At 44.8% G+C, this 24,184-nt stretch overlaps 1 protein-coding gene across 3 annotated transcripts in view; it reads right to left on the bottom strand.

The window, feature by feature from the left end:
* Positions 1-24,184, bottom strand: part of map4k5 (mitogen-activated protein kinase kinase kinase kinase 5) — a 309,224-nt gene that overhangs the window by 94,890 nt on the left and 190,150 nt on the right. For all 3 annotated transcript variants that reach the window (XM_072489787.1, XM_072489786.1, XM_072489788.1), the window contains 4 exons: positions 15,863-15,921; positions 11,826-11,887; positions 7,497-7,538; positions 1,374-1,419 (listed from right to left, as the gene is read on the bottom strand). In XM_072489787.1, coding sequence (XP_072345888.1) covers positions 1,374-1,419; positions 7,497-7,538; positions 11,826-11,887; positions 15,863-15,921 — 209 coding nt within the window. The remainder of the gene's footprint in view (positions 1-1,373; positions 1,420-7,496; positions 7,539-11,825; positions 11,888-15,862; positions 15,922-24,184) is intronic.

Below are 24,184 nucleotides of genomic sequence, written 5' to 3'. Positions count from 1 at the left end.
AACGACGGACAGCTGAAGCGGAGGCAAGCACACAACAGCGGAAACCGACCGGGAGAAGCAAAAGCAACATGCACCCCCCCCCCCCCCAGTTCTATTTTGTATTACTGATGTTGTATGTGCTCTCTTTGTTAAAACAAAAAGAAACGGGGGGCTTCCCTTCTTTCCCCCCCACAAAGACATGTATAATGTGATTGTATCTCCAGTGCTTCTAGGTATATACACTTCCCCAGTTTTTACTTTTCCGTCCCTTGGTTTTTTATTTACGTGGTTTTTCTATTTATATTCTGTTTTTGTTTTTATTATCCTCTTTTCTTTTCTCTTTGTGTACACCTGTAAATATACCATGTGCAAAAAAAAATATTTCCGTTGGTTCACAAACATCTCAATGTCCTTGATACAATTGATTACTGATCTTCTACCGAAACCTATCTAAATAAGTTAGAAGCGGAGGATAGTTCCTGCTTATATCACCCCACTACATTTAGCCAATAAGTCAACAGGGAAGTTTTCGGGGTCCACGCAGAAGTGCTGGAAACAAATATTTCTATAAGACTCAGATACGTTTTCCTTCTGATTTGGAGATGCTTTATTGATAACTACCATGGCTAGTGATTCATTACAAGAAATTCTGCTATAGCTGATAGAGGATAGTAATGGTGACGGCCCTTAAGTTACTAATAAATTAATTCATTAAGTTGCACATAGTTTAACAGCCTGTTGATTTATTTTGACTGCTGGAATAGAATTTCAGCTGACTTAAGTCATTGTCCTAAAAGACACCATTAAATACGGCAGCACGGTAGCATTGTGGATAGCACAATTGCTTCACAGCTCCAGGGTCCCAGGTTCGATTCCGGCTTGGATCACTGTCTGTGCGGAGTCTGCACATCCTCCCAGTGTGCGCGTGAGTTTCCTCCGGTTTCCTCCCACAGTCCAAAGATGTGCAGGTTAGATGGATTGGCCATGATAAATTGCCCTTAGTGTCCAAAATTGCCCTTAGTGTCCAAAATTGCCCTTAGTGTCCAAAATTGCCCTTAGTGTTACTGGGTTATGGGGATAGGGTGGAGGTGTTGACCTTGGGTAGGGTGCTCTTTCCAAGAGCCGGTACAGACACGATGGGCCGAATGGCCTCCTTCTGCACTGTAATTTCTATGATATAACAACATTTGATCTGAAAATTCCCACAAAATTTCAAGTCCATACATTCCAAAAGTCGGAGTTTGTTGCGGGGTGGCACAGCATCACAAATGACCTATTATAGCAGTTATTCACAAATTATCTTACCCCTAATCACCTTTAACTTTAATACAAGTTAATCACCATTTTTAAAATGTAATTAAGACTAAGGAGGAATCCATTGAAAGAGAACTCACCTTTGGTGGAAGGGGAGGTGGAACTATTGGTTTAAGTGTTGAAATTCTAGAAAACATGCAAGTAGTTTAACAAGGTTCAAAAATAATGGCATTGTAACTTTTTTACATTGTAAGATAAAAGTAATTAAAATTTCATACATCAACAATAGTTCAATTGCAAACACATCAGTCAAAATCAATGAGATTAAGTTGGCAATTAAAACGGATAGAAAATCAAACATTTACCATCTTCCCTTCTTAATTCAAAGACAGGGAGACCACCATTCTCAAATTTTGTAAACATTTATTTGAACAGGGGCATCATAGGAAGGTCAGGATTTATTGCCCATCCCCAATTGCCTTTGAGAAGGCAGTCGTGAGCTAACTTCTTAAACTCTTGAGGACCATTTGTGAGTACACAGTTTTAGGGAGGAGTTGCAGGATTGACCCAGTGACAGTGAAGGCACGGCGAGGTACTTCCAAGTCTGACTTGCAGGGGAATTTGCCAATGGAGGTGTTCTCATGTGTGTCGAGGTCACAGGTTTGGAAGGTGCTGTCAAGACTGCATCAATGAACAAGCATTATTCGCTCTGTTGTTTGTATACTTTCACAAAAGCACCAGAAACTATTCTGTGCAATTTTTCATTTCCCAGCCTACAGTCGATAGACTGACAAAGAATACTGTGGAACTACACAGAGGTATATATAGCAAAATGCTGATACTAAGCTGTATTAAAAGTTTCCACAAGATTCATAACCTGGTTATGAAAAAGCATGATTCCAGTCTTATTTGAAGATCTGTCAAAATAATGCAACTGATAATATGAAGCTTTCATTAGAACAGGTTTGCAGACTTCCAGTTGCGGCTATGCGGAGCTAAGCCGCACGATTCGGCAGCTCCCGCAACTACGGACTTTTGGGCTCGCTAGAGGAGCCCCAACGGAATTTTTTTACAGACAACCCGTGGGAAAGAGGAGAGGTCCCCTACCGACTTTTATGGACCGGACCCGAAGTGCAACAGCCAGAAAAGCGGCATTGGAGCAGCAGGAGAAGCGAGGGGAAAAAAAAACAAAACGGCGGCGGCCGGGGACAAAGAGGAGATGCAGGAATTCATCAAGCGCTGCTTAGAGGAGCTGCGTAAGGAGATGCTGGCGCCTATGCTGGTGTAATCGAAGGACTAGGGATAACCCAGAAGGCCCAGGCGGTGAAGATCCAGGAGGTCCAGAAAAGAGTGAGTGAGAATGAGGACGAGCTCTTGGGCCTGGCGGTGAGAGCGGAGCGGCACGAGGCGCTACACAAGAAGTGGGCGGGAAGACTCGACGACCTGGAGAACAGGTTGAGGAGAAATAATCTGAGGATCCTGGGTCTCCCAGAAGGAGTGGAGGGGGCCGATGCCGCGGCATACGTGGGCACGATGATTGGGGCGACGATGGGCGCGGAGGCCCCTTCGAGGGCGCTGGAGCTGGACGGGGCACACCGGGTGCTGGCGAGGAAGCCCAAGGCAACTGAGCCGCCAAGGGCGATGGTGGTGAGATTTCACCGGTTTACGGACAGAGAGAGGGTCCTGAAATGGGCCAAGAAGGAGCGGAGCAGCAAGTGGGACAATGCAGTTATCCGAATATACCCGGACTGGAGCACGGAGGTTGCCAAGCGGAGAGCGGGTTTCAACCGGGCCAAAGCGGTGCTGCATCAGAAAGGAGTGAAATTTGGAATGCTGCAGCCAGCGTGACTGTGGGTTACATACTACTTCAAAACGCCTGAAGAGGCGTGGACCTTTATACAAGCTGAAAAGTTGGACTCTGAGGGTTTGTGAGGGTGGGGGGTGTTTTAAGGGTTGAAGTATGATGGTTGTTGCATATAGGGGGTCAATCACGCGCAGGAAATGTTATATGTGCTGGGGGAGAGAGACTAGGCCGCGACAGGAGCTGCGCCTGAGGGGGCGGGGCAGGCTTTGGAACGCGCGGGGTTTTTTTTTCCTGCGCGCGGGAAGAAAGGCGGGAAGGGGAACGAAGGATTGATTGGGAGATTCCCACATGGGGGGGTCAAAGGGACGGCGGGGGAAGCCAGGGTCAGCAGCTGTCAGCTGACTTACAGGAGTGATATGGGGGAGCAAAAAAGCTAGACAAGGGTCTATCAGGGGGAGGGGGGGGGGAAAGAAGGGTTGCTGCTGCACTGGCCAAAAGGGAATGGGACACAGAAGAGGTGGTCGGGATGGAGGTCCCCCGGCTGGGGGACTGGAGGGCGAGGGAGACGCGGACACGGGGGGGGAAGAGAGCCCCGCCAATCCGGCTGATAACGTGGAATGTGAGGGGCCTGAATGGGCCGGTGAAGAGGGCTCGGGTGTTCGCGCACTTGAAGGGGCGGAAGGCAGACGTGGCTATGCTCCAAGAGACACACCTGAAAGTGGCGGACCAGGTCAGGTTAAGAAGGGGATGGGTAGGACAGGTATTTCACTCGGGACTGGACGCAAAAAATAGGGGGTTGGCAATTTTGGTGGGAAAGCATGTGTAATTTGAGGCCAAGATCATCGTAGTGGATAATGGAGGGAGATATGTGATGGTGAGTGGTAGGCTGCAAGGGACGTGGGTGGTATTGGTAAATGTATACGCCCCAAACTGGGATGATGCTGGATTCATGAAGCGCATGTTGGGGCGCATTCCGGACCTGGAGGTAGGAGGCCTGATAATGGGAGGGGACTTCAATACAGTGCTGGACCCAGCACTGGACCGCTCCAGATCAAGGACGGGAAAGAGGCCGGCGGCGGCCAAGGTGCTTAGGGGGTTTATGGATCAGATGGGGGGAGTGGACCCATGGAGGTTTGCAAGACCGCAGGCCAGGGAATTTTCTTTCTTCTCCCACGTGCACAAAGCCTACTCCCGGATAGATTTCTTTGTTCTGGGTAGGGCGCTCATCCCGAGGGTGGAGGGGACGGAGTATTCGGCCATAGCCATTTCGGGCCACGCCCGCACTGGGTGGAAATGGGGCTGGGAGAGGAGAGGGACCAACGCCCGCTGTGGCGGCTGGATGTGGGACTGCTGGCAGATGAGGTGGTGTGTGAGAAGGTGAGGGGGTGTATCGAAAGGTACTTGGAAGCCAACGACAACGGGGAGGTGCGAGTGGGGGTGGTGTGGGAGGCGTTGAAGGCGGTGATCAGGGGAGAGCTAATTTCCATCAGGGCTCATAGGGAGAAGACAGAGGGCATGGAAAAGGAGAGGTTAGTGGGGGAGATTCTGAGAGTGGACAGGAGATACGCAGAGGCCCCAGAGGAAAGATTACTTGGGGAAAGACGACGGCTCCAGACGGAGTTTGACCTGTTGACCACGGGGAAGGCGGAGGCACAGTGGAGGAAGGCGCAGGGGGCGACCTACGAGTACGGGGAAAAGGCTAGTCGGATGCTGGCACACCAGCTCCGTAAGAGGACGGCAGCGAGGGAAATGGGGGGGAATCAAAAATGGAAGGGGAGCCACGGTTCGGAGCGTAACAAAAATAAACAAGGTATTCAAGGCCTTCTATGAAGAGCTGTGGACGCTAAGTTATTGGCAAAAGTGCTAGCCACGAGGATTGAGGATTGTGTCCCGGGGGTGATTCATGAGGACCAGACGGGATTCGTAAAGGGCAGGCAATTAAACACTAATGTGCGGCGGCTCTTAAACGTGATAATGAAGCCATCGGAGGAGGGAGAGGCGGAGATAGTGGCAGCTATGGACGCGGAAAAGGCCTTTGACCGAGTAGAGTGGGAGTACCTCTCGGAGGTGTTGCGTAGGTTTGGGTTTGGGTGAGGGTTTATCAGCTGGGTTAAGCTCCTTTACAGAGCCCCGGTGGCGAGTGTAGTGACGAACCAGCGGAGGTCGGAGTACTTTCGGCTGTACCGAGGAACGAGGCAGGGGTGCCCCCCGTTGTTTGCATTGGCGATCGAACCCTTGGCCACTGAGGGAGTCTAATAAATGGAAGTGGGTGGTCCGAGGGAGAGAAGAGCATCGGGTGTCGCTCTACGCGGATGACCTGTTGCTGTACGTGGCGGACCCAATGGAGGGGATGGTGGAGGTCATGCAGACTCTTAGGCAGTTTGGGGAGTTCTCAGGCTATAAGCTCAATGTAGGGAAGAGTGAGCTCTTTGTATTACAGGCAGGGGACCAAGAAAGAGGGATAGGGGACCTACCGCTGAGGAGGGCGGTGGGGAGTTTTCGGTATCTGGGGATCCAGATAGCCAGGAGTTGGGGGCCCTACATAAACTGAATCTGACGAGGTTGGTGGGCCAAATGGAGGAGGACTTCAAAAGATGGGACATGTTGCCGCTCTCGCTGGCGGGTAGAGTGCAGTCGGTCAAAATGGTGGTCCTTCCGAGGTTTTTGTTTGTGTTTCAGTGCCTTCCCATCGGAATCACCAAGGGCTTTTTCAAGAGAGTAGGTAGTAGTATTATGGGGTCTGTGTGGGCGAATAAGACCCCGAGGGTAAGGAGAGGGTTCCTGGAACGCAGCAGGGACCGAGGAGGGTAGGCGCTGCCAAACCTAGGGAGCTACTACTGGGCAGCAAATGTGGCGATGATCCGCAAGTGGGTTATGGAGGGAGAGGGGGCGGCATGGAAGAGGATGGAGATGGCGTCCTGTAAAGGAACGAGCTTGGGGGCGTTGGTGACGGCACCGCTGCTGTTCTTGCCGTCAAAATATACCACGAGCCCTGTGGTGGCGGCAACGCTAAGGATCTGGGGCCAGTGGAGACGGCACAGGGGTGCAGTGGGAGCCTCGCTTGGTGTGGTCCCCGATCAGGGGTAACCACCGGTTTGTCCCGGGGAAGATGGACGGGGCGTTCCAGGGCTGGCATCGGGCGGGGATTATAAGAATGGGGGACCTGTTCATTGACGGGACATTTGCGGGCCTAGGGGCACTGGAGGAGATGTTTGAGCTACCCCCGGGAAATGCATTTAGATATATGCAGGTGAGGGCTTTTGTGAGGAGACAGGTCAGGGAATTCCTGTTGCTCCCGGCACAAGAAATTCAAGACAGGGTGATCTCGGGTGTATGGGTCGGGGAGGGCAAGGTTTCGGCAATACACCAAGAGATGAAAGAAGAGGGGGGAAGCGCTAGCAGAAGAGTTGAAGGGTAAATGGGAGGAGGAGCTGGGGGGGGGGGGGGGGGGGGGGGGGGGGGGGGGGAAGGAGAGATTGAGGAAGGTTTGTGGGCTGATGCCCTTGGTAGGGTTAATTCCTCCTCCTCCTCATGTGCCAGGCTCAGCCTGATACAATTTAAGGTGGTTCACAGAGCACACTTGACGGGGGCGAGGTTGAGTAGGTTCTTTGGGGTAGAGGACAGATGCGGAAGATGTTCAGGGAGTCCAGCGAACCATGTCCATATGTTTTGGTCATGCCCGGCACTGGAGGGGTTCTGGAGAGTGGCGGGAGCAATATCTCAGGTGGTGAAAGTCCGGGTCAAGCCAAGCTGGGGGCTAGCAATATTTGGAGTAGGGGACGAGCCGGGAGTGCAGGAGGCGAAAGAGGCCGGCATTCTGGCCTTTGCGTCCCTAGTAGCCCGGCGAAGGATCTTGCTAATGTGGAAGGAGGCGAAGCCCCCTAGCTTGGAGGCCTGGATAAACGACATGGCTGGGTTCATAAAGCTGAAGAGGATTAAGTTTGCCTTAAGGGGGTCTGCGCAGGGGTTCTACAGGCGGTGGCAACCGTTCCTAGACTATCTCGTGGAACGTTAGAGGAAGTTCGGTCAGCAGCGGCAGCACCCTGTGGGCTGGGGGGGGGGGGGGGGGGGGGGGTTTGCTTGGGGGCATGGAGGAGCAGGAGATAACATGAAGGGTGGGGAAAACTGGCACGTGCGGGAGAGAGCCAGTGTATAAAGCTATGTAAATATACCATTTTGCCATGTATATATCTCGCTCAGTGCGTTTTCGTGTTACTTTGTTATTGGGGGGGGGTTATTGTTTGTCAGGGGGAAAAATTGCGTTGGTTATAAAAACTTTAATAAATATATATATTTTTTAAAAAGAACAGGTTTGCCATTTTCACAAATGTATAATAAATTAATAATTTAAACAACTTCATTGCACTTGTATTATTGTTATCAAGAGATATACTGGCATTAACATTATGCTATTCATTATAATTTGCTTAAATTCAATAATCTACAAAAGGAGACTTACCGTTCTTTGTCAAAGTCATCTTCGAAGTGTGTCATGTGTCCCCTAAAAAGTATATTAACATACCCCATTAGTTTGCAAAGAATTAGGTTAACGGAGAACAGATGACTTGAAGTTAAAAAGCATGCACACACTGCCAGGGTATTCACATACAACATGCAAAAATATTAAAATGTAAATATATTGAATAACTGACTCGAAATATGGTGTCGAATGGAAATTAAGATCTGCATAAAGGTTTGTCATCTAAATTGCTTGTAATGATTTCACAGTGAGTAATCACAGGGGGCATGGTCCTTAGATTATGTCACAGCCTCCTTCTTTCCTTTCCACAACTCTAAACTTTGGAATTCAGTTGCAGATTTGGTGGATGAGGAGTAAAACCCCGTATTTTAAATACACGCTAATATACAACTGCATAGAACCTAGTTGCTAATTAGGAAATTAAAAATGTCAGCCCATTCTGGTGAAGCAGTTCTGGCATTTTTTTAAATTTTCACCCCCTCCTCCTATCATTTAAGAAAAAGATGGTAGATAGGCTGTTCCTAAAACTTGACAATGGGATTAACAGATTGCGAGCAAAAAATTGAGACCACAAACTTGCATTCTACCACTCGTGTATAACTTCTGTTGCCTTCTCCAATATTTTCAGTGGCTGTTTCTTTATAGCTAAATCTCTTACTAGAGATGTAGAGAGAGTAGGAGGAAGACATGATATGCCAATATCCATCATTTTTGCCAGCACAATACAGTACATATGCAATCAGATTTCATTGTAAAAGTTGAAGAAATTATTTCACAGATACTAATCACATCTACCTTCAAGATGGTTCTAGATTGTTGGTAGGTCACTTGGGAGCAAAAGAATAAAACCCATTGCAACCACAATACAGCTAATTAAGAAGCACTCTTATTAAAAACAGAAAATGTTCACTTGATCCACCCTCTAGAACTACCACTGTATCTACCACAAAACAGAAGCATTACAGTAGACGGAGGCATGGCAGCCACTGATTATGCTATTGAGTTACGTTGTTGCAATTCTTCCTCAACATATTTAAGGAGGCTCCTTTGGAATCAGAACAGAAAAGGGAAATAATTTGTAGAGTTGGATGCAAAAGTGGTGTGCTTCATGCCTAGGAGCTGTAAGAAACAGATTGCCATGCTTGGAATTTAACTATGTACTACAGCTGCTGGTACATTATAACAATAATAAGAGGCAGTAAAAGCATTTTACCCCACAGCTGGTTTTCTCCACTTTTAACACTACAAATATTAAGCATATTAGAAACACTCTTTCAGATTCTCGAATGTTTTAAAATGATCAATTATATCAGTTCATTACACTGTCAACATGGCTCAGTTATATAACCAGAAAACAACAAGTACTCAGAAATGCTGACTGGTGTATCCAAATATTACTGTATTAAGCTCTGTGGTAACAATTCAAGCTCACAGAAGATACCCAAACTGGGGGAGATCTTGAATCCAAGAAGCCACCCAGGTGCATACAAAACAAGCTGGGCAATATGCACAAGTGAGTGTAACAGTGGCAGATGAGTGTTAATAAGACAGGTGTAAAGATTCTGCACATAAGAAGAAAAAGAAAAAGATGTGTAAAATGGTGAAGTTGAGAGAGACAGAATGTTAGACTCAAGAGTATATGACGCCAAGGACCCAGGTTCGATCCCAGCCCTGGATCATTGTCAATGTGGGGTTTACACATTCACATTGCACACTCAAAAACAGCTTCTTCCCCACTGTCACCAGACTCCTAAATGACCCTCTTATGGACTGACTTCATTAACACTACACCCTGTATGCTTCATCCGATGCCAGTGCTTATGTAGTTACATTGTATATGTTGTGTCGCCCTATTATGTATTTTCTTTTATTCCCTTTTCTTATCATGTACTTAATGATCTGTTGAGCTGCTCGCAGAAAAATACTTTTCACTGTACCTCGGTACACGTGACAATAAACAAATCCAATCCAACCAATCCATTCTCCCAGTGTCTGCGTGGGTTTCACCCCCACAACCCAAAGATGTGCAGATTAGGTGGATTGGCCACACTAAATTGCCCCTTTATTGGCAAAAATAATTGGGTACTCTAAATTTATTTTTTTAATGTTAGACTCAGAGTCCAAATATCCTATCATCGCCAAACAATAAGAGCAATGAATATGCTGGACAATGTAATCAAATAATTAAGACGTTGGTGTAAGCCCTGTTTAAACTGTATCGTGATCTGATCAGATCATAAGTTCAGTATTACATGTGGTTCTGTATCTGACAATAGAACAACAACCGAGTATTATAATCTTTACACCAACAACTTCCTGCTACAATAGTACAGTAGTGACTCACTGCTGCACAACCAGAAATGCCATCTTTTGGATGAGCTTAACCGAGGCTTCACCTGCTCTCAGGTGGACATAGAAGATGCCACTTGGAGGAGCAGGGAATACTCTTCATTGTCCTATACATACCTCAAAAGCAGCAATCAAACAGATTTTCTGGTATTTACCCAATTGTTGTTTGATAAACCTTGCATGTGAAAAATGGCTGCTGCATTTCACTATACCTACAATAGTGGCAATAATTCAAAAATAATTAATCGTCTGTAAAGTGCTTTGGCAGGTCCAGAGCAAGATACATAAATGCAGGTTTGTTCTGTCTTTAATCTTGCATCTTTGTTCATTACCCATGGAATGCCTCCATTTCCACTCCCTCAAGGTTAAGGCATGACTCTCACTTCATCTGTATGCCCTTGGCATCATCTGACAATTTACATAAATGCACGCAGCACATGGCAAATGTAGAACAATGTCAAATGTGGCAAAAGGACAAGTGAAGTACAAGTTCACAGCTAGCCAGAAACAAATTAAGGACTAGTCCAAGGAAGCTTTCCTTCATACAAAATAAGGACTAGTCTAAGGAAGCTTTCCCTCATACCAATATCGATCACTAATGGAGGTCAGGTGACTTAGCCTAGACCAGGAATGAAACACAGGGCAAGGAGAAGATGGGGGAACGACACTAGGTGAATTGCTCATTCAAACAGTCAGTGCAGACACAGTGCAGAATGGTCTCCTTTTGTGCTGTAACAATTCAGTGATAAAATTCCTCAAAATTAATATTTATCTGAAAGGCTGATTATGGCATATAAGAGTTGTTACAGTAACCTTACTTGCATCAAGTTTTAGTTCATAATTTAGTTCCTGGATTTGATGCTTGGATTTTGTCTGAAGGGAAGAAAACATTGCTTCATCTTCAATGTCACCAAATTGGCAAGCCTATGAAAGTAGTCATGAAGATCATGCTGTGTAAAATACATGTTTGAGAAGGCAGTTTGTAAACTGATCCATCCATTGCTTTTCAAGTAGGTGCAACAGTTCTTACCATATCCTTCTGCTTTCAGGTAATGATCTGACTTGTAAATAAACCTGATCCATTTTAGCCTTGAACAGTCATAACTATTTATTAGCAATGTCATTCAAAACAGATGTGAGCAAAATGTTCTCTGGTGTGTTATACTGTATTTAGGAGATAATTGTTAATCTTGTGGCAGGTTATCCTACTCCTGGCACGCTATCCCATTTAAGGCACAGTGATTGCAAGTTTTGATTTGTAGGAACTAGATCTGCTTACGGAAGCCATTGTTCCACTGGGAATGCAACTTAAAAGCGCTGAAACAAAACTGCAAAAATGATTGCATAATAAATCAATATAACATTGTCCACCTGTAATCAAATGCTATTGAGAAGCATCTTTGTACCAGTTTAGCCTAGTTGATAACATGCTGATCATGACAGGCCAATAATAAACATACAAATCATTTTCTAGCTTTGCTTATGGACTTTACCCTACAGATGGCATGTTTCTTGTTTCAATATGCATGTTTATACACATCCACATTAAACGTCATCTGCCACACAGCTTGCCACCAGCAATTTTAAAGTAAACATTATTTTGCATATTATGATGCTCTGGAACAGACCACTGCAGAGTTCTCTTGCACTGCTTTCCACAGTAGCATTATTTTCTCTGCATTGTGCCTAGTCTCTCCTCATTACCCAAAGTAATTAGCCATAGTCCACAAAGGACCATAGGCATCCTTCTCCATTAGAGACACAATTAGTTATATATAGCTTGAGGAGCATTCACTTCGCAGGCAAGTAGTCTAATGTAAAATACTCATTGCTTGCAAATCATGGGGACAAATGGCATTAAAATGCTCAAACAGCATATAAACGTGTAATACTATGAATATTATTCATCTTTTCTAAATAAGGGTATTTGAAGCATCTTGTAATTTACTTATTACTTACTTGTTTCCTCCATCTGCAAATGGGCTCCATGATAAACCAAATGGTGCTTCTTTGGTTACGTCCTATACAATATATTGAACAGAATTTTTTAAAACACGTTTTTGTACAACATCAGCATCTGAAAAGTTTTGTTTTACTGTATTTTATATAAATTGATTAAGTCTTGCACACCCTCTTCACAAAACAATCCCAATTACTGTTAAAATGAGCTGTTTTATCTAATATTTAGCGACTGAAGGCACAATCCTGATAGTATATGAATAAAACTGAAAATAAAGTTCAACAGGGCTATTTAAACAGTGTAGTACGGGTAATTGTCTACCAAGCTTGGGAGAGTCAATTTGAAATATTTTAAGCAATTTTGTCAAACTTAATTTGATGAATGTTATACATCAACTGTTTTATGGAAATCAGGGTAATACATTCTCTAATCACTATAGTTAAATGGTTTCCTTACTGTCCAAACAAGGTGTAATAAAGCTCCATTTGGGGGATTATTAAAATGGTCACGTTATGATTTTTGTTAATGTTCTGAAGGACAAGGGCAGTATATCAAACCGTTTAATAGTTTACAACCATTGACAGAGGAGGGAATTCTTTGGAAGGAATAACAAAGTGTGGCCTCAGTGATCATTCGAGACTTCTACGGTCTTCTATGCTCTAAACATCCTCAAGATTTTGAGGTTTGCAGCATGGAATAAGTCTACTTTTTATTTTTAAACTTAAGAGTACCCAATTCATTTTTTCCAATTAAGGGGCAATTTAGCGTGGCCAATCCACCTACCCTGCACATCTTTGGGTTGTGGGGGCGAAACCCACGCAAACACGGGGAGAATGTGCAAACTCCAGACGGACAGTGACCCAGGGACACGATCGAACCTGGAATCTTGGTGCCGTGAAGCAGCAATGCGAACCACTGCACCACCGTACTGCCCTAAGTCTACACTTGTTTGAATAGATTATATGGTCAGCATTGATTCAGATGTTTGGTACTATAAAACTCAACTGCAAGATATCAAAATAATGAAGGCTTTTAGTGATTATGATTATAAAGCAATGCCCAAATGTGAAATAGGTATACAAGATCAACCACATTCTTCTGGCTTACTTCAATGTACAGGTATAGTGAGGCACCTTTAAGTGCTTTCGGAAAAAGGCTAAACTAATATTAAGATGCAAGAGCAAGAGGTAAAGAAAGAAGCTTGTTCAGAGGCTACACATCAAGAGCAGTACGATGGTGCAGTGGTTAGCACTGCTGCCTCACAGCGCCAGGGACCCGGGTTCAATTCCAGCCTTGGGTTACTGTCTGTGTGGAGTTTGCACGTTCTCCCAGTGTTTGCGTGGGTTTTTTCTGGGTGCTCAGGTTTCCTCCCACAGTCCAAAAATGAGCAGGTTAGGTGGATTGGCCATGCTAAATTGCCCCTTAATTGTCTAAAAAGATGTGTAGGTTAGATTAAGGGGTTAATGAGATAGAGTCGGGGAGTGAACTTGAGTGAAGTACTCTTTCAGAGGGTTGGTGCAGATTCGATAGGCTGAATGGCCTCCTTCTGCACTGTAGGAATTCTAAGAGTGTAGATTTCAATCAGACATTCCAGTTGTGACTTGTTAATATAAGCTTTTAAAGTCAAGGAAATATTCAGCATCAGTTGAATAATATAAAAGTCAAAATCTGAACAGCCAAGAGCAAAATATAATTTTGACTTCCAGAAACTGTAACCCAAATATAAAGACCAGCATATAATGAGACAGAACCAGTACACTGCAGAGTAGGTTTAACTTTGATTTGTCAGGGTGACCGCTCCAAGAGCACAGATTATATGGTTGTTAGTCATTACCCTGCTCTACAAACTGAATATGGACCATATGCAATTTAAACCCCAAAACAGAATCCTGAACTGTTATATTAAATGGAATTTAGTTTCGGTTAAATTACCAGAATAATGAACTGCCCCAAAGTAAATCCAACTTAAAGCTGAACTGCTGCAAGTACAAAATCAAATTGTGACAATTACTCCTCTAAGAGAGGTTATCTTCCCACACTAGCGTTAGAAAAGTGTGCTGTTAATTTAATTGCACAGCTGCTCATTCCTTGGTCAGTGATGAGTTAAATCATTTTTACCCAATGCTGTATTTTGTTTTCTCAATTTTGGGGGTTAGTTTAACAAGGGGCAATTCAAGAACTAAATACAGTCAAATTTTGAAGCCTACATAAAAACATGATTTAAGTATTTCCTACGTCATGTAGAACATTGCATCAGGTTTTTCAGTTTTCTTCCCTATATTAATTGGTGCTTGCTTTTTATGACTTCTAAAATTTTGGTTGGGGCTTAGGTCAGAGAATCAGAATTGTTAAGTGGTCCACTAGGTAAAATTATAACCAATAACTAGTACATACAAACAACTGACAACATGCAACCAACATCTAATTAACCATTAGCACTTTGGTGCTTTCTACTCGCCATACCCACCACCATTGGCTTTTCTTTTCCTTCATTTATAGAACTCGTGGCTTTTTATTCTAATAGGAAATTTTCACCAGCACGATTGGTCCTGCTCCCATAATATTCTCCGGCTGTGAGAAGTATAATAAAATTCCCATGCTGGGATTCACCAGCACAGAAAAAAAGAATGCAAAAGAACCTTGCCTGCACCACTGCTAACCTGCAGATACTTTACGAGATCCCCCGCAGTTAAGAGAAGATCAGATGCGACAACACAAGCATTTGAGATCTAGCTCTTAGTTGAAACATAGAAAGAATAGGTCATTTGGCCTTTCAACCCTGCTCTGCCATTCAATATGATCATGGCTAATCATCCAATTCAGTAACCTGTTCCCACTTTCCCCCCATATCCTTTGATCCCTTTAGCCTCAAGAGCTTTATCTAACCTTCTTGAAAGCAATGCTTTAGCCTCAACTGCTTTCTGTGGTAGCGAATTCCACAGGCTTACCACTCTCTGGGTGAAGAAATTTCTCCTCATCTCAGTCCTAAAAAGTTTATCCCTTATCCTTAGATTACAGCCCCTGGTTCTAGACAACATCGGGAACAATCCTTCTTGCACCTACGCTCGTCCTGTTAAGAATTTTATAATCCTGTACTCAAATCCTCTCACTTGAAAGCCAACATATCATTTGCCTTTTTTACTGCCTGCTGTACGGCTATGAGAGAATCATGCTCCAACACTGCACAACCAACCAGCTCTTTCCTACTGTTTGCATATTATTGAAGTAAAGAAAAACACCCTACATAAATATGGAGTAGAACATATTCATTATGGCTAAAATCATTAATACCTTACAAAATGGGACATGCTTCAAGACATCATGATATTGCTACAAAACAATGAACAGTTCACACAGGTTTACAACATGGTTCACGTAACTATCAGACCTAATTTCTGTGGGGAAAGTGGGTCTTCGCTGCAAATTACAATTTCTGACAGCTGTGCTATTACAAATGATCTTTTTAGGTTTGATGATAAAAGTGGAATTGTTGGCCCAGCTTAAAAAAGGAGCAACAGATGAAAAATTACAAACTTAAAAACCTAATCTCAACTATGAGAAAAATAGACTGATGAAGGATAGCTAAGGGATCATGTGTTGAATGCATCGAGCCAACTTGGATTTAGAAAAGGGGCAAGTTGAATCCAACATAATTAAGTGGAGTTCTCAGAGGACATTGTAGTTTTGATAAGACGATAGATGAGGCAGTAAATGTTCCCTATCTGGATTCAGGAATGTATCTACCCTGTCTTGTGTAAGAAGTTGATTCGCTGGGTGAATGTCTGCGGGATAGTTTTAAAAATATTAGCCTGGACTAATGTATGGCTTTTAAAGTAAAAGGTAGTGATGTACAAAGATGACAAAGTTTTAAATTGTTCATAATGCCTGGGACTTCTTTAGTTTGCAAGGTTCTTTTTTCACTATTCAAGATCAAAATGGCAAACCTTGTTTATGCTCTGGCAGTAACTTGGTAATAATTTGCAAGAGGTTAAATTAAATCTCTAGCTAAAGAATGATGAAGTTCATTCAGACTTACCATTTCACAGTGAGCCTCAGTTTCTTTTCTTAATGGAGGTTCAAACTGAATTTTGTCAACTGCAAAATAATTGCTACAATTAACCCTAGTAAAAACTGTAATGAAGACCAAATACATGAAAAGCTGTGTTAAACATTTGTGCTCAATATTAGGAGCATGTCTATGGAAAAACATTTTTTTTTCCGTTAACTGCCATGCCTCACAACCAGCAGTGTAAATTTGCAAGTATGGGTCACAGAGAATGAAGCTTCCGGCTGCGGCAAATTTTTAACTCCCCAACTGTACCAGATTGACTCAAAGCACCACCAACTACCAAACCCTCCTCCCACTTCCATTTTTTCTCACCATGTTTTTTGTCTGAAAATAATTCTAATCAGTGTACTTTTGCAGGTAGACCGGTGCTTTGCATTCAAGCATACTAGAAAATAGGTGAATTACCCAAACAAACTTCATTCTTAAAATTTAAAAAAAATTTTTTTTATAAAAGAGTTCGCAATTCATTTTTTCCAATTAAGGGGCAATTTAGCGTGGCCAATCCACCTACCCTGCACATCTTTGGGATGTGGGGGCAAAACCCATGCATACACGGAGAGAATGTGCAAACTCCACACGGACAGTGACCCAGATCGAACCTGGGACTTCAGTGCCGTTACGCAGCAGTGCTAACCACTGCGCCACCATGCTGCCCTCGAAACAGATTTCACCAATAACTCAATCAATCACAGACTTCACACACAACTTACTTATGTAGTTCCTATTATATCTGAAATGCAGTGAAGTTCTTTGAAGTGCAGTCACTGTTGTCATAAAAAGTATAAAGACCATTTTTGCATTCAAAAACAGCAATGACATATATTACCAGATAATTTGTGTTGTTGAGGGATAAACGTTGGTCAGCACTACTTTTGAATAATGCCATGGCATCTTTTACCTGCATAACAAGTATGCCTCTGTTTTAATTCCATCTGAAAGATAATGCATTTCTTGCAATGCAATGCAGCACTTAATCCACACTGTACTAAAGTGTCAGCCTGAACTGTGTGCTTCTCTAGAGTACAGCTTAAAATCACAATCTTGAGTCAGTGGCAAGAGTGCAGTCACTCAAAGCTCACCGAACCACCTCATATCCCATTAACATGGGACACTAGATTTGGTTCTTTACTGCACAGCTCAAATAATTGACCAATAAGATCTACACATAATCAATTACTTTAAAGCAGTGAGCTGTGCAGCCAAGTGTTGCAGTTATCTTGCAAAGTACTAACTCACAAGCAGCAATGCCAAGAAGCCTACACTTTTTTGTGACATTGATTATGGAATGTTGACTAGATCTCAGAACTCCTTGCTCTTTGAATAGTTTCAAGGGAGCTTAAATCTGAAATCAAATCCGAAATCAAAAAACTTAAGAAGCAATTGGGCAACGAACCACCGAAAAGGTCAGCGACACCCCTCGGATCCCCCACGAGTAAATCGTCCCATTTGTACCCTTGCCTAGAAGAAATAGAAGCAGAACAGCAAAAAATGCAGTTACGCAAAGCGACTCCAGCAGAGAAAATAGCTCAAAGGAGGTGGCACCCTCCTCGGAGTGGCTCAATCCTCTGAAGAAAAATCGGGTTAAAATTATGTCAGAAGAAATTACTGACGGAGGTGGCAAGAAAACAATTGGAGCTAAATATGCCCCGGTATTTTCACCATGTTCCAGCGGATCTGTAAAAAATTGATAAATGATCTAAAGAATTGCCACGCACCAAGAAAGGGGGAATGAAACATGGGAATTTAGAAAATTTAACGGGCATTTATCTCCACCCATGGGACAGGGTACAGATCCTGACGATAATGGTACCTAGGCGAGACGCGTAGAAATTAAATAAAGAGGTCAGAGTCGCTCTTCGGGACGAGGAGCAGCAATTAGAGGCAGGATGGGCTGCGATTCAGCACTGGCTACTGGTTTTCAGTCCAGCAAAAATGGACTGGGGAAAGATTGCAGCTTGTCAGGAAAAAGGGGTGGAGGAAGTGTTACAGTATGATGAGCAATTCCGATCTGTCTGGTTGGAACACTCGGGAGTGAACGACATGGAACCCAAAGATATGGACGACAATACTTTCTGACCTATGAAAGCTGCCTTCGTTGCTGGATTAAAGCCAGAATTGGCAAAGATGCTGAAGGTGACTCTGCCTGGTTGGGACGCTCGAGAAACAACCTTTGCAGTGTCAGTGGATCGCTCTAACCAGTTAGACTGGGATATGGGAGCTAAACTCCGAACCATGCAGGCAGGATGGAAACCCAAGGATCCTAGCAACACCATGACCCAAGAAAAGCGACCTGGAAAGTGTTATCACTGCGGAAAAGATGGCCACTAGCAAGGAGGTGCACAGAAAAGGCACGACAGAAAGGATGTCAACAGCCCGGCACACCACACAATCCAAGTGCGTCCTCTGGTGGTGATGAAGACCTGGGTCAAATATTCAAGCAACTTACACCACAGCAACGGGAGTTGCTGTAGGTTGCAAAAAACTAGGGGAGCCCACCCTCAAATTCCCAGCACCTCTTCTGGCACTGATCCAACAGTGAGGAGATGGGTTGTATATCATTACGAGTGTGGGCAATTAAGATATAGACTGTCTCCTAGCACCTCTTCTGGCACTGATCCAACAGTGAGGAGATGGGTTGTATATCATTATGAGTGTGGGCGATTAAGATATAGACTGTCTCCTGGATATAGGGACCGAATTAACATGTTTTCCCCTACAATACAAAAACTCTTTACTTCTAGATGGCAAGATACAAATTGCCCACAGAGCTGGAGGCGGGCTTTGATAATCAGAACTCGACCTATATTCATTGGACTTGGCCCACACAAATTGACCACATCAATCTGGGTAGGCCCAAGAGGAGCAAACCCTTCTGTGCATGAATGTCCTGACTTGGTTTAGAAGAAGGTGAATTTTCAATAAGCTTTAAACCGGCTTCTACTTGTAGGCACTTGCAGCTGGAGCTTGTTAATTAGTTAATTGGATTAGGCCAGGTTTTCAGAGGCTAGATTCACAGTATAAAAGTGATCCCCTACAGTGCAGACTTTGTTTGCACTGAGTGCTGAATTTGGTGCATTTGAGTGCTGAATTTGGTGCATTTGAGTGCGATAGGGAGAGTTTGGTGGCCGAGGGAGTGCTGAATTTGGTGCATTTGAGTGCGATAGTGAGAGTTTGGTGACCGAGGGAGTGCTGAATTTGGTGCATTTGAGTGCGATAGTGAGAGTTTGGTGACCGAGGGAGTGCTGAATTTGGTGCATTTGAGTGCGATAGTGAGAGTTTGGTGACCGAGGGAGTTAGGTGAGGAGGGAGTAAGGCGCTCCTTTCATTTTGTTTCCGACATTTCCGCAAAGAGTGCGAAGAGAGCCAGGAGTTTACAGAAAGTGTAGCTGACTGGGAGCAGGGTTGGAGGGCGGAGATCTAGTTAGTCCACAGGGCAGCTATATTCTGTCAGGTAAGAGGGGATGGAGGCTAGGCCAGTTACATGCTCCTCCTGTAGGATGTGGGTGGTGAGGGATACCACCGGTGTCCCCACTGACTATACCTGCGGGAAGTGCACCCAACTTCAGCTCCTCAAAGACCGTGTTAGGGAACTGGAGCTGAAGCTGGATGAACTTCGGATCATCCGGGAGGCAGAGGGGGTGATTGAGAAGAGTTACAAGGAGGTAACCACACCCAAGGTACAGGACAAGAATAGCTGGGTTACAGTCAGGGGGAAAAAAACAAACAGGCAGAAAGTGCAGGGATCCCTCGTGGCCGTTCCCCTTCAAAACAAGTATACCGTTTTGGATGCTGTTGGGGGGGGGATGACCTACCGGGGGAAGGCCCTAACGGCCAGGTCTCTGGCACTGAGTCTGGCTCTGGGGCTCAGAAGGGAAGGGGGGGAATAGAAAAGCAATAGTTGTAGGAGATTCAATGGTTAGGGGAATAGATAGGAGATTCTGTGGTCGCGAGCGAGACTCCCGGAAGGTATGTTGCCTCCCGGGTGCCAGGGCCAGGGATGTCTCGGATCGTGTCTTCAGGATCCTTAAGGGGGAGGGTGAGCAGCCAGAAGTCGTGGTGCACATTGGTACCAACGACATAGGTAGGAAAAGGGGTGTGGAGGTAATAAACAAGTTTAGGGAGTTAGGCTGGAAGTTGAAAGCCAGGACAGACAGAGTTGTCATCTCTGGTTTGTTGCCGGTGCCACGTGATAGCGAGGCTAGGAATAGGGAGAGAGTGCAGTTGAACACGTGGCTGCAGGAATGGTGTAGGAGGGAGGGCTTCAGGTATTTGGATAATTGGAGCGCATTCTGGGGAAGGTGGGACCTGTACAAGCAGGACGGGTTGCATCTGAACCAGAGGGGCACCAATATCCTGGGAGGGAGGTTTGCAAGTACTCTTCGGGAGGGTTTAAACTAATTTGGCAGGGGAATGGGAACCGGATTTGTAGTCCAGCAACTAAGGTAGCCGATATTCAGGACGCCAAAGCGTGTAATGAGGCAGTGGGGAAGGGAACACTGACAAAGGAGAGTACTTGCAGGCACGGAGAGGGGTTGAAGTGTGTATACTTCAACGCAAGAAGCATCAGGAATAAGGTGGGTGAATTTAAGGCATGGATCGGTACTTGGGACTACGATGTGGTGGCCATCACGGAAACTTGGATAGGGGCAGAAATGGTTGTTGGAGGTCCCTGGTTATAGATGTTTCAATAAGATTAGGGAGGGTGGTAAAAGAGGTGGGGGGGGTGGCATTATTAATTAGAGATAGTATAACAGCTGCAGAAAGGCAGTTCGAGGAGTATCAGCCTACTGAGGTAGTATGGGTTGAAGTCAGAAATAGGAAAGGAGAAGTCACCTTGTTAGGAGTTTTCTATAGGCCCCCCAATAGTAGCAGAGATGTGGAGGAACATATTGGGAAACAGATTTTGGAAAGGTGCAGAAGTCATAGGGTAGTAGTCATGGGCGACTTTAACTTCCCAAATATTGAGTGGAAACTCTTTAGATCAAATAGTTTGGATGGGGTGGTGTTTGTGCAGTGTGTCCAGGAAGCTTTTCTAACGCAGTATGTAGATTGTCCGACCAGAGGAGGGGCAATATTGGATTTAGTACTGGGTAATGAGCCAGGGCAAGTGATAGATTTGTTAGTGGGGGAGCATTTTGGAGATAGTGACCACAATTCTGTGACTTTCACTTTAGTAATGGAGAGGGATAGGTACGTGCAACAGGGCAAGGTTTACAATTGGGGGAAGGGTAAATACGATGTTGTCAGACAAGAATTGAAGTGCATAAGTTGGGAACATAGGCTGGCAGGGAAGGACACAAGTGAAATGTGGAACTTGTTCAAGGAACAGGTGCTACGTGTCCTTGATATGTATGTCCCTGTCAGGCAGGGAAGAGATGGTCGAGTGAGGGAACCATGGTTGACAAGAGAGGTTGAATGTCTTGTTAAGAGGAAAAAGGTGACTTATGTAAGGCTGAGGAAACAAGGTTCAGACAGGGCATTGGAGGGATACAAGATAGCCAGGAGGGAACTGAAGAAAGGGATTAGGAGAGCTAAGAGAGGGCATGAACAATCTTTGGCGGGTAGGATCAAGGAAAACCCCAAGGCCTTTTACACATATGTGAGAAATATGAGAATGACTAGAGCGAGGGTAGGTCCGATCAAGGACAGTAGCGGGAGATTGTGTATTGAGTCTGAAGAGATAGGAGAGGTCTTGAACGAGTACTTTTCTACTGTATTTACAAATGAGAGGGGCGATATTGTTGGAGAGGACAGTGTGAAACAGATTGGTAAACTCGAGGAAATACTCGTTAGGAAGGAAGATGTGTTGGGCATTTAGAAAAACTTGAGGATAGACAAGTCCCCCGGGCCTGACGGGATATATCCAAGGATTCTATGGGAAGCAAGAGATGAAATTGCAGAGCCGTTGGCAATGATCTTTTCGTCCTCACTGTCAACAGGGGTGGTACCAGGGGATTGGAGAGTGGCAAATGTCGTGCCCCTGTTCAAAAAAGGGACTAGGGATAACCCTGGGAAATACAGGCCAGTTAGTCTTACTTCGGTGGTAGGCAAAGTAATGGAAAGGGTACTGAAGGATAGGATTTATGAGCATCTGGAAAGACACTGCTTGATTAGGGATAGTCAGCACGGATTTGTGAGGGGTAGGTCTTGCCTTACAAAGCTTATTGAATTCTTTGAGGAGATGACCAAGCATGTGGATGAAGGTAAAGCAGTGGATGTAGTGTACATGGATTTTAGTAAGGCATTTGATAAAGTTCCCCATGGTAGGCTTATGCAGAAAGTAAGGAGGCATGGGATAGTGGGAAATTTGGCCAGTTGGATAACGAACTGGCTAACCGATAGAAGTCAGAGAGTGTTGGTGGATGGCAAATATTCAGCCTGGATCCCAGTTACCAGTGGTGTACCGCAGGGATCAGTTCTGGGTCCTCTGCTGTTTGTGATTTTCATTAATGACTTGGATGAGGGAGTTGAAGGGTGGGTCAGTAAATTTGCAGACGATACGAAGATTGGTGGAGTTGTGGATAGTAAGGAGGGCTGTTGTCGGCTGCAAAGAGACATAGATAGGATGCAGAGCTGGGCTGAGAAGTGGCAGATGGAGTTTAACCCTGAAAAGTGTGAGGTTGTCCATTTTGGAAGGACAAATATGAATGCGGAATACAGGATTAACGGTAGAGTTCTTGGCAATGTGGAGGAGCAGAGAGATCTTGGGGTCTATGTTCATACATCTTTGAAAGTTGCCACTCAAGTGGATAGAGCTGTGAAGAAGGCCTATGGTGTGCTCGCGTTCATTAACAGAGCGATTGAATTTAAGAGCCGTGAGGTGATGATGCAGCTGTACAAAACTTTGGTAAGGCCACATTTGGAGTACTGTGTACAGTTCTGGTCGCCTCATTTTAGGAAGGATGTGGAAGCTTTGGAAAAGGTGCAAAGAAGATTTACCAGGATGTTGCCTGGAATGGAGAGCAGGTCTTACGACGAAAGGTTGAGGGTGCTAGGCCTTTTCTCATTAGAACGGAGAAGGATGAGGGGCGACTTGATAGAGGTTTATAAGATGATCAGGGGAATAGATAGAGTAGACAGTCAGAGACTTTTTCCCCGGGTGGAACAAACCATTACAAGGGGACATAAATTTAAGGTGGAAGATATAGGAGGGATATCAGAGGTAGGTTCTTTACCCAGAGAGTAGTGGGGGCATGGAATGCACTGCCTGTGGAAGTAGTTGAGTCGGAAACATTAGGGACCTTCAAGCAGCTATTGGATAGGTACATGGATTACGGTTAAATGATATAGTGTAGATTTATTTGTTCTCAAGGGCAGCACGGTAGCATTGTGGATAGCACAATTGCTTCACAGCTCCAGGGTCCCAGGTTCGATTCCGGCTTGGGTCACTGACTGTGCGGAGTCTGCACGTCCTCCCAGTGTCTGCGTGGGTTTCCTCCGGGTGCTCCGGTTTCCTCCCACAATCCAAAGATGTGCGGGTTAGGTGAATTGGCCAATGATAAATTGCCCTTAATGTCCAAATTGCCCTTGGTGTTGGGTGAAGGTGTTGAGTTTGGGTAGGGTGCTCTTTCCAAGAGCCGGTGCAGACTCAAAGGGCCGAATGGCCTCCTTCTGCACTGTAAATTCAATGATAATCTATGATTAATCTAGGACAAAGGTTCGGCACAACATCGTGGGCCGAAGGGCCTGTTCTGTGCTGTATTTTCTATGTTCTATGTTCAATTGAATTCCTCGTTGCAATTTGAAGACTGCCAAGTCACATGGTCTATCAGAAGCCTAAAGGAGGAGGAGTTGGAAGAACATCCAATATGGGCCAAGATAAGAATGATTGCGGCCTACTCCAGATGGAGCCGACATCATTTACTGGGATTGCACCACCATACACCAAACAGTACCCTTTCAGCCCAAACTCCATTGCTGGCATCTTACCAGTCATCCAACAAAGAGAGGAGCACGGTGTGCTGATAAAAACACATGGTCCCTCTAACAGCCCCGCATGGCCAGTATGGAAACCCAATGGACTTGGCGTCTGATCGTCAATTACAAGAATGCCAACCAATGCATTGATCAAAGCGCACCTTTGGTAGCTGACCCCGCCACCATTTTTAATGCTCTAAAACTGGAACATAAATGGTTCTCGGTGATAGATATGACAAATGGATTTTGGTCGGTACAATTGGCACCCGAGTTTAGATTGTGGTTCGCCTTTACCGTCCAACAGCCGCGCTACACCTGGACACGAATACCACAGGGTTTTCACAACAGCCCCAAGATACTTCACATGGCCGT

Source organism: Scyliorhinus torazame, chromosome 2, assembly GCF_047496885.1.
Source record: "Scyliorhinus torazame isolate Kashiwa2021f chromosome 2, sScyTor2.1, whole genome shotgun sequence".
Lineage (NCBI taxonomy): Eukaryota > Metazoa > Chordata > Chondrichthyes > Carcharhiniformes > Scyliorhinidae > Scyliorhinus > Scyliorhinus torazame.
This window is presented reverse-complemented; position numbering and strand designations above follow the sequence as displayed.